Raw genomic sequence first — 17,339 nt, 5'->3', positions numbered from 1 at the left:
CCCTGCAACCCGCTTGATATCCTCGTCGAACTATGTGGCCCGCCCATTGCCACTTCAGCTTCACGACTCGCTGAGCTATGTCAGTGACTTTAGTTCGTCTGCGGATCTCCTCATTCTTGATTCGATCACGCAGAGAAACCCCAAGCATAGCTCGCTCCGCCCGCTGAGTGACTTTGAGCCTTCTAATAAGGCCCATAGTCAGCGACCAAGTCTCGGATCCGTATGTCATCACTGGCCAAAGAGAAATAATAGAGTTCTGTGAAAATAATAGAGAATTGTTGTTCCCAGACTGTACCAAGTGCGCGTGAGTCTGCGCGTGTCGCCCAAGGTGCCGGTGCACATCGAGGCGACGGTGTCCAGCGGCAATGGCGCCGCGCGCACCGGCCGGCCCGCCGCCAACGCCTCCCTCATGGGGGGCATCGCTGCTTCCAGAGCCTTCCAGATCATGTACCGGAACGAGGAGGTCACGCTGCGTGACATAGTGCATTTTAGAGCCCATTTGCTAGGTAAGAAAATAGCTCTTCTCTTACAAGAACTAAGTCGTGGCAAAATCTTGAAGTTGATCTCGACATGATGTAACCAACCACTTGGGGTATTATAGCCAGATTTTGAGATGGATCACTTCGTGATGACCAATGCGCTCCGAGTTAATAATGTCACCACCGGTCGGACCGTAGCGGCCAACGCCTCTCTCATGTTGGAATCGTTGCTTCCAGAGCTTTCTAGATTATTTAGTGGAATGAGGTCACTTTACGTGACATAGTGCATTTTAGAGCTCATTTGCTTAGTAAGAAAATAGCTCAACAATTGCTTTTTATACAAAGACTTATGTATGACTTCATCATGTGACCAAGCATTTGAATGTCATGGTCATTTTAAAATTGATCTCTTCGTGATAGGGATGGACTATTTTTGCGGTAATGTTAGAGTTGGTCATGTCATAGATTCGGCCGTAGCAACGCCTCCCCCAAGGGAGGCACCGCAAATTATGACGGTAAGAAAACATCGCAGAATGTCTTCTTGGGAAAACCATCAAAATGGTAGTAAGCTTATACATTATATTACCTACTGCTATTACTAAATACTTTAGCTAGTCAAAACGACTGCGGTGGCGAATATGGTATTGTATGTAAGAATTAATCATTTCATGACAATTATGGCCTCCAATATAATAGTTGTATTTCTCTTTGGACTAAGATCGTCATACGAAAACAAATCAGTGTTTATTACTCGGTTATACAACGTAATAAATTCACTAAAATACTCAGTGTAGTCTCGATCAACAGCAATCGACTGAAGGAATATGAAACGTAACTTAGGTACGTTTAATTTTTAGCAACGGCCCACAATTTCTTGTGCTTGTCTTTATAGTAAGAAAGAAAGAAAGAAAGAAAAAACATTTATTTAAAAAATTGTGCCATACACCACAATGCCTAACTAAGCACTATTGTTGTGTCTGATGCCTCAACCACCTGATCAATTGAAAATCAAAACTAAAGTAGTTGAAGCATCAAAAACCACTTCGTTATGTTTGGCACAACCTTGAAAAAAGGTAACAGCTCAGCATTGTGCCGCATAAACCAAGCAAAGTACTTGGCCAAGCGGCGCTGATTTTCAGCTGCTACCTCGATCCAGGTGACACCACGGATATACATAGCCACAGTGACAATATGCTATATTATTACCTTTAAATTAAAAACAAACAACCTTGAATTAATATGCTAAATAATAGGATTACGCTAAACAAATAAAAGTGTTTCAACAAATTAAGCAACAATATAAAATTAAAAGGTATAAATAAAACACACACACACATACACAATAATGATAAGCCTTATATCTAACAATCTACGAGTATAATAATTGAAACATGAAATGAGGAAATAAAATAAAAATAAAAACAAAAAGAAAAAAGAAAATATTTTTTTTGCATTAACTAGTTTACAAAACTACTGTAGTATGTACCTAAATAACGAAATCTATGAAGATTACTAGGAAATTTCATTCACTAAAGAAGTGAAAACTCCGCCACATAATCCTGTAATTCCTCCTGTTTGCTAAGCAAATATCTTTTTAATTTCTTCTTAAATGTAAACTTACTCTTAAGGTTCTTAAGAAGTCTACGGGCTTCCATAATGTCTGTATGTCTGTAATAAATACATAATTTTCTTAGCAAAGTCTTCCTAATACTAGCGGGCGTCCCCGCAGATTCCCGTTATTTCCCGTTCCCGTAGGAATTTGAGAATTAAATATGGCATTGAAAATTATACTGGTTGAAAATAAAGCTTTCCAATGGTGAAAGATTTTTGGAATCGGCTTAGGCCATGATGACCATTAACACGTTTAGCAGATTCCAATATAATAAGAATATCAAAGATTAATGTCAGATTATACGCGCCATAAAACTGACCTTGACATCGTCCCATAATAATTCACCAAGTGGCTGACCTTGACCTCGTCCCTTAATAGTGGCTTATTCGAATTTATTTACTGTTTTTAGCAATTACTATATAACAATCATTTTAATTTTAATAAACAAAAAGTAAGTTTTTTGGGTATGTAACTTAATTTTACATTTTTATTAACTTTATTTAACATATTATTTTATATAAAATTTTTAATATAAGTAAATTATCTCGACTATAATCCAAAAGGTCAAAGACTATTCGCTTAATAAAGGAAAGGCTAATATTTACCATTTCTCTTTGCGTAATGTTAATAAAAGAGATGTGCAGTGCATTTTTTAAATACAAAGGAAGTAAGAAGTAGAGCACAGAACTATTCAAATTATGTGACAATCAATTATGTAATAGCTATACCTATTACCTAGAAGTCTTCAGATTTTTGTCCCGCAGAATAGAACAATAAAACCTACCTTAAATATGAAAATACGAAACCAAATTTACTAAATGTTCACACTTAAGTAAAACATTTCTCAAGTTGTTAGCCGTCCACGTAAAAATATGCTGTCGAAGCAACAAAAACAGCTTTCTGTTATCTCAAGTCATTTACACGCTCCTGGCTTAAGGCATAATGACTGCCATTAGAAAAACAAGTTAGTGGCTCGGAAGCATTTTCCGAAATGAAAGACAAACCAGGACGAGTAACAGCGAAGTTGGATGTTTGCCAGGCGAGTGACCCAATAGCTGAGGACGTCCTAATTTCTAAACGCAAAGAGCTCCTTGTTATCTAGGACGTTTCTTTCCGATTTATCCGCAAGACTTTCCTTTTTAATTTTCGACTCATCGATTATTTGAATTTTGGTCAACATTACCAGTGACGTCAACTGAAGACTTGCCCGAAGCTGACTGGAAACTCGCCGCCTGTGGCTGACTAATTTAAATTTGTCACCCCTATTTTAGTTATGGCTTTAATATATTTGGGTTAAATAGTCATGGTTTACATTGTACGACCTATTAAAAATCAAGATTACCACTGCATAAGAAGGAGGTTCTATGGCTAACCAAGTGACATTATTACTGCAGGCTTTGAAGAGGCATTTTGTGTTACGAGTACATTTTGTTTAATGAGTTTTATGAGAAATGTGACGGATGTGACATTTTTTATTCTAGTCAGGAAAGACTGTGCTAGGAGTGGGTACGACAATAGACCAAAGATGTGAGGATTGAACCACCCCTCGGTGATGAGTCCAACCGCTCTTACCGTTGAGCTATTAAGGGTTTAATCGACAAAATCGTAGCACTTGCAGCCGCCCCCTTTCGAATGCCGCCCGGGGAAATTATTCCCCATCACAAAACGCCACTGAACATTACGTAAAAGACGTCACTGACGTTCAAATTTTCTTTGCAGTTGATAGCCGTAACCTCAAGGATTCCTTAGAGCGAGCAGAATGGAGTCTCGGCATCGAGCTGTGGTGCAGTGAGAATGCCCAGTCGAGCAATCTAGCCCCCGTCTCCTGCCGCGTGCTAAAGCTGCACTTTCAACCGGCGCAAGGACTCCATTACCACCTGCCAGTTCTGTTCGACTACTTTCACCTAGGCGCTGTTTCCGTCACCATCCATGCAAGCTTAGTCGCTTTACATCAGCCGTATATCAAGTAAGTTACATTAGATTTCTGCACACCATACCCTACATACATACTACCATACAGGGTGTTGTGGAGTATTTCCCATAATTCCAAGATGTTGACTAAACTAATTTATTATAAAACTAAAAAAAAACTTTTTATGTTTTCATACATAATAATTCAACTAATACGGCACTCCGCACTTCACTACTAAGCTACTTTATGACATTTATCAATGAATAAGTTTGGCTAGGTCATAATATAAGGATGCGATATAAGGGACACAATTTAAGATCTATTTACAAAAGAAATACATTTTAGAACACATGTTCCTTAGACATGTTTAATTAATTTTCCCCTACCCTAGAGTTATGGGAAATACTACCGAGAATCCTGTATATGTGAGGATCATTATGGATCAGGGATCGGATAAAGTATCAGAATGCTTAGTAGATAAAGTGTGTAATTAAATTAGAATGATTAATTAAGTGATTAGAATGATGAAGTAATGATTAAGTAAATTTTAGAGCGTGTTACAGTTCCTACAGTCTACATTACGCATATTATACAAAATTAGTCACCTAGTCGACACAGTAATTAAATAAAAAATTTAAAAGGGATTGGTTTCTTACTATTAACCATAAAATCGTCTTCTCGCAACAGTTTGCAACTGCAAACATGTCAAATTTAGAGTAATAATCACGATAATTTAAATTCTTCTAAACATTAGTAAGGAATTATCCTATTTCTAATATTATATGATAAAACTTTATCATTAGTTCAAATAGGTACGAAGAACCTATAAATATTACCTTCTTACTTTTTCTTCGACCGAGAACTTACTAATAAATTAATCATCCCCCAAGAGTTGACTCACAGATATTCCAAGTCAAAGCATTACATTAAATTGTAATCGCTTTCCCAATTCTATATCGAGCGTGGTTCCAGTTTAACTGGCTGACTAAATTTCAAATTGGTTTGAGCAAATTGAGTTAGCCGAAATGAATAGCAATATGCTTATTACACCATTTCCATATTCACAGAAATGTGCTCATGAAGCAATGTTATATCGAATTCTATAAGCATTCGAAATTAGTTCAACAATACACTGTAATAGAATCAGTGCATACTATTTAGCTATTGGAAACCAATTAATGCCCAGAGATGCAATCAGACATTATTTATTTATTTATTTATAACAACTTTATTGCACAAAACAGAAAATAACAATAGAACACATAAATTTTTAGGCAAAAGGTGACCTTATCACTAATAGAGATCTCTTCACACATTAGTCACTTAATTACTTTGCTGCAGGATACCTATCTAGTTATTTACTTGTATTTCGGAGTACAATCCAAATCATGAACCAATACATTAAGTGGAATTGGTTTTTTGATTTTACGATCATTTCAAAATATACGAGAATGGCTATTTATTTCAATGAATCAATATTGTCCATCATCATTGTAATTAATCAATCATTTATCATCAGTGGCATTAGACTTCGTTTCATGTACGATGGTGTGGGTGACAGTTCGTTTCACTGTTGAAAGTTTGCCGCGATTTACGATAATAGTAGATATTATGAACGTCATACAGGCTATCATCGTACCTATGCTATCAGAAAAACACTTATCTAGTAATAGCGTTGAAATTACCATGTCAGATGATCTCAAAAACATAATATTACTACCACTTGATGATGATGAATTATTTAATATAACCATGTTAAATAATCGCAAAAATAATAAATCCTAGAATAACGGGCGTGAAGCTAATCCTAAGAAACTCCGCAAGGATATAGACGATCATATTCCACATATAGAATAACATAATCTTCTTATTTCGTCAATATTTGGTATTACATTAACAGTGTAATTCTTTGGAATCACCATATCACTTTAAACAGGTAAGTAACTAGATAGGGCATAATGATAGTACATAGGATGCATCGCGTGTCGATTGCCAACATAGCCTACACCAACATAATAGCTTTTCATTCAGTGTGACGAGTTTCACATTGCAACAGAGCACAATACAAAGTGGTTACTACAATAACTTCCCGTCATGAAGTATTCTTTTGACACATATTTCTTTACGGTTTTGACTTACTCGTCTCAGATAAAACTAAATTTATTTTGTTACATGTCTTTATTCAGAAAGAGCATTATGCATTACGTACAAAGTTGGTAAGTATTTAGTTTTCTGGTTTATAGAATAGATGTTTGAATTCGATATCTGAATTATTATTCACTGACTGAATTGAATCTTTTTTTACACGTTTTTATCAGCTTGACCTATATGTGTGACTCCAATGGTATCTTTCAATTGAACTTTCATACGCACTTTATGTCCAATAATAATTTGGAATTTTGCACGCACAATATCTTTAGAAAGTCTGAAAAAATGTTAAATTTTCCCTCAGTATTTTACAACAATAATAATGATTAAAATTAAAAAGAAAGCATTATTTTTATTATCTTCATCGAATAATTTTAAATTTTAAATTCTTGTAAGTACAAAGAAGTAATTTCATCTGCAGAAGCCTATAGAATTACTAGCTTAGGTACAATTAGTTTAGTTACTCAAAAATCATCAGATTTCTTAATGAATAATAATTTATAATTACATACTTCAAGAATTGCATACCGAATTATATGATTTTACTTCATTAGCTGGTATTTTAATATCCTTAGAGCATCTCAGTAGATGTTTTTTGGCATTTTCTTGTCACATCATAGATTCATAAAAACAAATAATTATAGGTGATGCTGGCATGTTTTGTCTCTAAACATAGCTAAAATTATTATGATAATTTCCTTATTTTCAATCAATGCATGCTCAATTAGGACTGTTATACTTTACTACCTAAGAACGGTTACTTTATCACTATGATATGAATTATATGCGACAATAGTTTTCCATCTAAAAATAAAATAGATAGAAACTGTTTTACTTTCAGAGAATTATCAGTTTAAAAGTTTCAAAAGGCTGTTGGAGAAGTTATTAATATACAGTCTGATATAATATAAGAATACGAAATTGTTTCACTTGCAGCACGCCCCGATCTAGTAAGCAGTGGGGGAAATTGATGAAAAGTGCGGGGTCGAACTTTAACGCTACGGGAAGCTTAGAGAACATTCTGTTCGGGTCAACTGGGAAGTGTGCCGGCGGGAACTCGAGCAAAATTGCGCATGCCAGGTATTGTTACGTACTCGTATTTTATTTTGTTACGCAGTCCATTTGGGAGTGTTCTTTTAAACTGGGATAAAGTTTTGCAGACTTGGATATAAGCACGGAATAATGAATAGCGTTAGCTTTAGAGTTATATGTATGTCTGTTTATGGAATTGAGCAAATTAAATAAGTATACAATTCTCCTACCGTGCCCCCAAAGACTTTATATAAAAGCTGCTAGACCATTAACTGTTTTCTTTGTTCAGTAGTTAGCGTATGCGGCTTCCAAATCCTTAGGTAGGCTTTAAAAAATTAAGGGCTTACAAGAAATTCTCAGCTCATTTCCTACATTTGAAGTTGATGATGTTACACCTCTATGCTTTGGAGATCACGTTAAGCCAAATTACGAACAAATAAGCAGGTAACCTGACGTTAAGTGCTTGCCGAAGCGCATTGTTCACTGTCATGCATGACACCGCTAATGTGTTAATCTCTCGGTCTATTCGTGTGAAGAAAGATCAAAGAGAAGTGCATTTGTGATTACGCACATTTGTGCATAATTTCTTCACAGTAATAATCTAGTTTCAAGATGAGATATTCTGAGATAAAGCATCCCTAGAATTAAAGATATTCGAGTATTTCCCAAAAAAAGGTATTTAATATTTTACAGGCAACGGCATGCCAAAATTTGCGGAATCAAATTTGTTCGAAGAGTCAATTGACATTGTTCCTGTGCATTTTAATTTAACCTGTGTCATATACACTAGTCTCTCATCAACGCATTGTCAGTCTAGTCTTAAGATGCCCAAAATTCAGTCGGAAATATAAGTATACGAGTATTTATACGAAATGAAACTTTACAGGCAAGTGCATGCCGAAGTTTGCGGTATTCTTCTCGGGTCACTCGAGGGTTTGCAGAGTGCCCTCACAGTATGTGGCTCCACGGGTGTTCTGCTGACACCTGAGGAGTCTACGTCCAACTCTATTGTCGGCGAGGTTGCACAACGGATAAAGGACTTGAGCGATATAGGCAAGGTAAACAGACTTCCATTAATGTGCTTTGGGAAATGCTATAATTTAAATACTGTTAGGTATTGGCTCTTTTAGTACGAGATCCGGCATAAGGAATATATGTATTATTATATCTGTTGTTTATTAGGGATAAGAAATAAATGATACAAAATATTCACATTGACATATTGCAAATTGGATGTCTAATTGTGGTCGGATAAATTTAACATACAAAATCTAGGAAATCATGAACCACGACAAATCATCATAACAGGCAAACTTGATAATCTCCTCCTTTTTTAACTCGGTTAAAATTTCCTTGCATGTGAGGTACGAGTGTCTCACTGACTTATAAATCGAAGTCAATTTGTTAGGACATCATACCACAAATAACTACAATTAGCGCTTCACTGCAATCTCACTTGCTCATTGCTAGGCAATGGGGTATCGTATCGGGTATCTGACTTTTACGTGGTCATCATCATCATCATCATCATCATCATCATCATCATCATCATCATCATTATCAATCCATATTCGGCTCACTGCTGAGCTCGAATCTCCTCTCAGAATGTGAGGATTTAAACCAATAGTCCACCACGCTGGCCCAATGCGGATTGGCAGACTTCACACACGCAGAGAATTAAGCAAATTCTCTGGTATGCCGTTTTCCTCACGATGGTTTTCATCCACCGTTTGAGACACGTGATATTTAATGTTTTGTATAGTATCGGAATAATAAATATGTCGGAGAATAAGGGTTTGACATCAGAAGCGGTTGTCTGCAGAACACAATTATTGAATGAAAGTCTGTCAGGTCTAACAATTCCCAATAAGAATATTACCAATAAAACCTAACTGGCAGAGAATGACCTTGAGTGGAGTCACGCACTTGTGAACGATGTGTGTAGGGTTAAAGGCGCCTTTGACAGATTTTCCAACTCCCATTTTCCACTCAAGTCACTCTTCCCGTCATCTCATAACAACCCAGGATTATTATCCAACAAAGGTGTGGACGGATCGAACGCCACGACAAGAATAACCTAGACCGCCCGAGCGGTCAGTTATATCGCCAGCAATCGGTCTCCCACTATCGTCGTCCTCATGACGACACGAACAGACCTATCAAATAACTTACTCGCGCCGACAAATAATTAGGCGTTTCGAGCAGCCTGGATCAATATAATTTTTTTTACTAAAGGTTGCTTCTACTTTGCAGAAGTCCGAAGCAGGCGAAGAGGAGGAATGGGCAATGGGAGCGGCGCACGACATAGCGCGGCTGTGTGCGGAGGTAACACTGCGGTGGCGCGCCTTCCTGCACCACACCACCGACCGGCCGCACGTCCACCACGCTCTGGCAGCGCGCCATCATGCATTACGGTAATACCAGGGGCGTAGCTACCGTTACATCAGCCTTATCAATGTTACAGGACCGGGGCCCTTACGTATGAAAGCCACTGTAGGAAATAGTAGTCTGAGACGGTTATGACATCGCTTGATCTCGTGTTGGCTCGTGCCGACATTAGGTGGCGCGACTTGTTTCCGTAAAGAGTAGGAAGTTAGAGAGGGGTAGTGATCGGTTGGCGGGAACGACTTGCGATATAAGGCGCTCGTCGTACGGTCGGCTTCAGTATGCTCGTCGCGTTCGAACCGTCCACATTTCTTGTTGTGTAATTCTTATGGGTAACTTGGGATAGGCGGGGTGATTTGAGTGGGAAAGGGGAGTATTTGTTGACAGACAAAGGTTCAAAGGTAAGATTCTTTAACCCTACACAAAATGTTCACAAGTGCGTGACTCCACTCAAGGTCTTTCTCTGCCATTCTGGAGTCTAATTTTGAATTTGATTTGTTAATTAAGTTGTCCTGACAAATATTGTGAACCGTTGTTCAACATTGGTTTTCTTATTTTTTTTAATCCCCTTTTAAAGCCTTCTGCTATAACTACAATATTACTTAATCTGGTAGTTCTTCAAGGTTAAAAGAGGGTAGAGTAAATCAAAAACCTTAAGAGATTTTTCTGGATTTGCCGCTCGCCTATTGGCCACCCCTAACAAATTTTGATACAGGGCCCCTCCAAAGCACAATACGCCACTGGGCAATACAATAATTTCCTACACAATTATTAACATCTCATGGACTTAAAGTGACATTAACCTAATCCTGCCAATCTGCATTCAAACAGCAATCTAAGCTCCTAATTCCACTATATTATAGAAGAAAGATCTTTGTCCAACAGTCATAGGCGTATATAGCAAGGGGGCCGGGTGCTCCGGGCCCACCCTAGAATAATCCAGTGCTCATCCTGGGATACTGGGCTACCGATTTAAAATTCTATGATGAACGCCGTAATAATAATTTAACAGAAAATATCATTTAAAATGTCAAATAATCACAATTAAAACTAAGAAAAACCTGTAAGTAATAAATATTTTGAAAAATTTATTAAGACCATTCCTGATACCTACTTAGATACAAAGAAAAAATAATAAATAAGTCGAGCCGTTTCAGAGGTCTGCGTCTACAAATATTGCTAACGAAATTTTTATATTGATTGTCGACTCTGTTCAGTGTTATGTTGGCCCACCCCAGGAAATAATCCTAGATACGCCAATGCCAACAGTGAGCCATTGAAAATTTACCTGATTGAAACGACTGACTGTCCGTCTGTTTCAGAATTAAAAGATTCTCGGAGTGCTTCTTCGTGCTGGACAACCCTCGGCATTCGCTCGCAGGCTGCTACGACAGCAACTACCAGTCGTACCAGACCGTGGGGGAAACTGCTCGACGGTCTCGCTACCTGGCCCTGCTGCCGCCTCTCCCCGTGCATTGCATCGCGCTCGACGGCGATCCCCATATCATGCCTATCATATTTGAAGACAGGTATATTATATGTGCCGTGATAGCCCTGTGGAAAGAGCCGTGATAGCCCAGTGGAAGAGCCGTGATAGCCCAGTGGATATGACCTCTGCCTCCGATTCCGGAGGGTGTGGGTTAGAATCCGGCCCGGGGCATGCACTTCCAACATTTCAGTTGTGTGCATTTTAAGAAATTAAATATCACGTATCTCAATCGGTGAAGGAAAACATCGAGAGGAAACCTGCATACCAGAGAATTATCTTAATTCTCTGGGTGTGTAAAGTCTGCCAATCCGTATTGGGCGTGGAGACTCAAGCTCAGAAGTGAGCCGAATATCGGTTGATGACGACGAAATTATATGTTATAAAAACCAGCTTTTAAGAACGTTTTTTTTTATTCTTTACAAGTTATACCCTTAACTACAATCTCACCTGCTGGTAAGTGATGATGCAGTCTAAGATGGAAGCTAACTTGTTAGGAGGAGGATGAAAATCCACACCCCTTTTCGGTTTCTGCACGACATCGTACCGGGACGCTAAATCGCTTGGCGGTACTTCTTTGCCGGTAGCCACCAGCCAAAAACATATGAGACCAAATTGCATTTATAGTTTGTTTACGGGTTCCTATACCCACCGTTCAACTTCATCATCTTAATAATTACATTGTCATAAATGCAATCAAACGTAAGGAAGTTCTAATTTAGCTTCTGAGATTTACAAGGAACAGAGGAAGATAAATACAACCTTGTATTCATTACAATTGAAAAAACAGCAATTGAATTTAAATTGAGAGAAGCCATCAAAAGAAAAATACGAGACGAGATTAGATAAGATTTTCATTATTATTTTTCAATTTTTAGGTATCAAGACACAGCAGAGTTCGCAAGAAGGCGATCGTTTTTAAATTCTAATGCAAATAAATCTGGAAGCGGTAAGTCTTATTAAAAGAGCTAAATATTTTACATAACATAATAAGTATAAAAACAAACATTTATATTAAATTTCAGATCCCTTCCTGTGTTCGGAACCTGTCCGAGAAGACTGTGCATGTAGCGTAAGTTCAATTATGGATTCAAGACGACCCTCATCTGAAGCATCGAGGGTCACTCTATCATTGCCTAAGAACATGATAGACGTCCTTGAACCAGATTTTGATGTTCCCAAACCCAGTACGAGTGTAGTGCAAGCGACGTTGACACTAGCGCCGCAAAAGGCTTCAAGAGGATCACCAAAAAGAACGATAGTAAAACAAAATGTTGTGGAAATGAACAAACCATATAATAAGCAATTAGAATTAACTGGTAGAAATAGATATATTGTACAGAATAATCAAATAAGCGAAATTCAACTACCGCCGAACAACGTTTTTTCCTCATGCCCCATACAACAAGGACAACAAATGTCCAGATATTCAGCTTCAACCCTTTTGGACATTAACGCTTCAAAAAGCAATGTTAACGTATCCCGCGTAACAAGTGATAAATCTGATAATAACGTCGTCTTCAAACAGAAACACGAAATCACCAGTGGCGTTAGTACCCTACCTGCTCGACATAGCAAATCTTTAGACCAGTTAAGAGTATCACAAATGGCTCCACTTAATGTACAGACTTTATCAAAAAATGTTAAAAATAGTTCAAATACTTCTGTTAATTATCAAAAATCGTATGCACCACCACAACAAATAAAACCCACGACACTACCAAGAAGCGTTACTACAACAGCTTATCCCACTAATACAACAACACGTTGTGCATCTAAAGGCGATGATTACAGAAGAAACATTAATGAATTCAGAGAGAAATATAAGAATCCTTGCAATTCCAATATGCAGAATGTTCATGGAATGAATAATGAAGTTTTTCATAATGTAGGCTATAAGTATGATGGTACAATTAAAGGTAACGCTAACCAAATCTATGGTTACACCTTCGGTAATCAGGGTAATATGACTGCGAATAATGTTATTCGTAATCCGTTAGAATTCCAAAGAGGCTATAGTGTAAATTTACCCCGTCCTATGTTGCCTCCTAGAAATTCTTATCCACCAGTTAGTGGAAAAATACAAGTGACTGATCAAAGCAACTTAGTTTCTAATAAACACGTTCATAGATCTAACTCAACACATGTGTTTCATCAGAATATGGAGAACCCACAAATTGATATTGAAGCTGCCCGGAATCAATTGAGGCATGAATTGAATTATTATCTACAAAAAGGAGACTGGAGCTATGATGTTAACACTGGTAGCCTAATTCAGAATTACCAAAAGAAATCCAGTAAAAGTAGTGATGATAGTGGTTTTGTGATGACTTTAGATAGAAGCAGTGATGGAACATCTAAATCAACGTACTCAAAAACACCACCATCAACTCCCCATTCTACTTTACCATCGGTAAGACATAAGAAGAGTCGATCTAAGGAATCTAAATTAAATACAAGCGGAAAAGAAAACATGAAAGTGAATTCAAGTCGGGATTCTCTGAGCAGTCATCATTCTATCAAGTCCAGAGATAGCAAGTCTGATAGACAGACACCTAAATCTGATCGCAGTACTCCTAAATCCGACAGAGGTACTCCAAAATCAGGCAAAGCTACGCCAAAATCAGGTGGTCTCACGCCCAGATCAGGTTTAGCTACTCCAAAGTCAGGCAGAATGACTCCTAAATCTGGCGGAACAACACCTAAGAGTGGAAGGTCTAGTGGTAAACCAGAACGGCGGTCAAAACATAAGCCATCAGAAAAAATGACTCAGCTTATGTCAGAGGCTGCGTCATCTTCTAGTGATGAAAGCATACCTTTTGAACTTAGAAGGTTAGAGTCATCAACAAGTGTACCTTTTAGTCTTGATCATGGTTCTGAATTGAGACATTGTAGAAGTGCTGCTTCTATAATTGAAGAACCTAATTTAAATAATGCATTTGGTTCAGAATCTTTGCCGAATTTAGCTCCACCGCCTGCTTTTGAATCACCGCCATTAAACATAGATGATAAAGACTTTAAAATTTTACCACCTGAGAATTTTTTAAGCAAAGATGATAAACGTAGCAAAAGTTCGACTTCCAGCTTGAGCGAACAGAGTGGATGGGTTTCAAGTGGACGCAGCTCAGGGCCCTCCACACCTGATAATGGTAGTTGTCAATTGAATCAAAACTTTCCTCCCGCCAACGGCACTGCCTCTACTAACAAAACAATTAGCAAAAAAATTGATGAAAATATTGATAAACGAAGAAAAGATGGCGAAAAAATAAGTGAATTCAAAAGAACTGCCCTAAATGGTGAACAACTTAGAGAACGTCTACTTAAATTGGCAGTCAAAGCTGCTCAAGGGAATTCAACTGAAAAAATTGAATGTTGTGATAAAGAAGTATGTGAAGAATGTACAATATGTAGTGACTCGATTTGCACTGACAGCCAATGTGAATTTAATAAAATTATGCACACAAACGGAATTGATGCAGGCTGCAATTCAGATACCTGTAATGCTAGTTGTTTTCAACAATATACTGATCCACATATTAATAAGGTTAACCAAAGGCATAATTCTTTTAGTGCTATTCAAGGTAATACTTACAGTTCTATAAACAAAATTTCAAATGAAGCGACAGTTAAAAAATCACAAACAGTAAGTGATAATTTACATCCATATATAAGAAAAGAAATACCACCTAAAACCCAGCCAATTGCCCCTGTAAAATCGAACACATTGAATAAGACGAAATTAAAAGACAGAATTGAATATACAGAAAAATTGATCGCTGCAGAAATACGTAGTCTAGCGGTAGACCGCTCGTGTAAAAGTCATCAAATTCCACCTGGAGTGGCTGCGGTTATTCAGAAATATCAGGGTAAAGCAAAATCAGAAGTGGACTTAAGTCATTTTGGTGCTGAGAATGATTACGAACACTTACCGCCTCCTCAACAATTTAGAGACGCACCGCCACCTCCCGATGAGTTTAAGGTACGTTATAACGTTAACAATTTATAAATACAATAAATAATACAGCAAGTTCCTATGTTTGCATGACCTTCATGATTTTATAAAAGCTTGTCTAGTAGTCTAGCCTAGATCATCAATTGTCCGAGTGTAAAGCGTATTTTTCTTCGACATAATAAGAATTATATCCCAGACTCGTTTATTGCCGAAGCTAAGTTTCTTCATTGGCTGAGTTTGTTGTGGGCTCTTTTGAAACCTAGAAGCGTTTAGAACTCTCGTAACTGCAATTTTACGATTAATTATCTCCATTATCTAATAACATTACCTGAAGTTTTCTTTCGAAAGTTTTTACTTAATAAGCCAATATAGTCCAAACTTCATAGTTGCTAAGCCCCCATTCGCACGAGAGTTTTTCTAAAAACTTGAAAAAAGCGACGTGATTTAAAAACGCTGTCCTGTAACATACATACGTACGTACTTGGGAATGTATTTGTTGTATTTGAACGCTTTTTTAACGCCCGTTAAAAAGCTCTCGTGCGAATGAGGGCTAACCATGCACGCTTGAGCTGAAATACTTTCAAGTTTTTTAAAATGACAAACGTCTAGTAGCTATCATATGGTTTTAACCTATTATTTAAATTTAAAAATAACGTAAATTCAAAATCTTTTCAGGATCCACCGTCAAAATCTCCAATGGTATCTCGGAGCAGTAGTAAATCATCAACACCATCAAGAACTCCACGCAAAGCAGCACAACCTACGACGTTACAACTTGACAACCCTCTCTACCATGTTTGCGAAGGTATGTAATTCATTATATTTTTTAATATATTTGTCTTAACTCATTCATGCTTTTGCTTAAAACTAACACATGGCGATTGCTCTTCAACCAGGAATTATTGAGAGACGAAAATTAAGGCCTCATCAATCTATGAATGTTGCTGCCACAACCTCTGCTAGCACGCTTAATAAAAGCCAAAGCACGGGAGAATTGGCGAGCAGAAGTGAAAATGGTCATAATAAAAGTAGGTGATTCATTTTGTCTACATTTCCTTGCATGTATATAAATACTTTACTTATTAACCCTTTATAATGGATTTATTTTTTATTCTATCTGAAGAGTTTTATTTCATGACTAGCGGATGCCCGCAACTTCGTCCGCATGGATATGGATGTAAACTTTCAATCCTTTTTTTACCTATTTCCTACCCCTTTCTATTTATATATTTGCATGTTTAATATGTAATAAATGTATCTAGTTAAATATCCTTAGACCTACAATGTAGAATAAAATGATTTTGTTTTATTATTATGGAAACAAGTAATCCAAAATAAACATAAACAAAAATGTATATATTTTTGTTATTCTAATATACCTAATAAACAAACAGGTACACGCTAATTTGCAAAGTGTACAAGAATTATTCAAATTAGAAGTGTTAATAATTTCATTTAAATCGGATTTATAGAAAATAATGTCCCAAAAAACGCGTACCTCACCTTAGAAATCAAAGCTTTCTTGTATAACAAAACTTATCAATTCTTATGTATTTCAGAGCACCGGCAAAGTAATCTCATCAGTATATTTGGATTGGCTGAATCAGAAAGGCTTTTCGTAAAATGTAGAGATGAATTCAGGCAAAGTGTAAAATATCCAGGAGCAATATACTCAGATTTTCCTCCAGTCGATAACTCCTTGCCGTATTTCCATATCAGCGATGAATACAGAATGTTCAATCCGGAAGGTAAAGTTGAAGATAAAGATGATGAATGAGAAGTTTAAAAAGATAACGTGTTTTAATTCAAGCTCATATTTTAGGTCTACATCTCATAATATGCGTTCACGGATTGGATGGCAATGCGGCGGATCTACGTTTAGTCAGAACGTATTTAGAACTAGGACTGCCTGGAGCCAGATTAGATTTCCTGATGTCTGAAAGGAACCAAGGCGATACATTCTCCGATTTTGAAACAATGACTGATAGGTGATGTATGATTATTATTTTTAACCAATTGTAAAAACTGAACTAACGAAGAGCCGGTAGACATTGGGATCCCGAGGTGGTGGAATGGCAACACTGCATTAGAAAACGCAGTGTTGGTTGACGCCCCACCAGGTGAACTGACGACATCAAGTGAGTCAGGTATTCGCTGGATGCAAGCGGCTCAAGGTTGTGATGTTTGGGAGTCCCTACAAAAGGCCTATATCCTGCAGAGGTCGTCCATCGACTGATGTGATGATGATGATGATGATAAATTGTAAAAAGATCATCTGCATATTATATCAGCCTAACCATAGGGCCAGGCTTCCCTCCTAATAGCAGAAATGA

The 17,339-nt window shown here is 37.4% G+C and overlaps 1 protein-coding gene across 3 annotated transcripts in view; it reads left to right on the top strand.

Annotated features, from left to right (window-relative positions):
- Window positions 1-17,339, top strand: part of LOC112050742 (uncharacterized) — a 45,011-nt gene that overhangs the window by 21,894 nt on the left and 5,778 nt on the right. The window contains exons 2-14 of one of the 3 annotated variants that reach the window (XM_024089084.2): window positions 289-506; window positions 3,811-4,057; window positions 6,190-6,219; window positions 7,088-7,231; window positions 8,070-8,241; window positions 9,437-9,597; window positions 10,891-11,097; window positions 11,933-12,003; window positions 12,080-15,033; window positions 15,682-15,811; window positions 15,903-16,034; window positions 16,566-16,754; window positions 16,829-16,994. In XM_024089084.2, the coding sequence (XP_023944852.2) occupies window positions 289-506; window positions 3,811-4,057; window positions 6,190-6,219; window positions 7,088-7,231; window positions 8,070-8,241; window positions 9,437-9,597; window positions 10,891-11,097; window positions 11,933-12,003; window positions 12,080-15,033; window positions 15,682-15,811; window positions 15,903-16,034; window positions 16,566-16,754; window positions 16,829-16,994 (4,821 nt within the window). The remainder of the gene's footprint in view (window positions 1-288; window positions 507-3,810; window positions 4,058-6,189; window positions 6,220-7,087; window positions 7,232-8,069; window positions 8,242-9,436; window positions 9,598-10,890; window positions 11,098-11,932; window positions 12,004-12,079; window positions 15,034-15,681; window positions 15,812-15,902; window positions 16,035-16,565; window positions 16,755-16,828; window positions 16,995-17,339) is intronic. The other 2 variants (XM_052885740.1, XM_024089085.2) reach the window with 2 other exon arrangements.

Source organism: Bicyclus anynana, chromosome 15 (assembly GCF_947172395.1).
Source record: "Bicyclus anynana chromosome 15, ilBicAnyn1.1, whole genome shotgun sequence".
Taxonomy (NCBI): domain Eukaryota; kingdom Metazoa; phylum Arthropoda; class Insecta; order Lepidoptera; family Nymphalidae; genus Bicyclus; species Bicyclus anynana.
The sequence above is the reverse complement of the archived record's forward strand: the minus strand, read 5'-3'. Positions and strand labels throughout refer to the sequence as shown.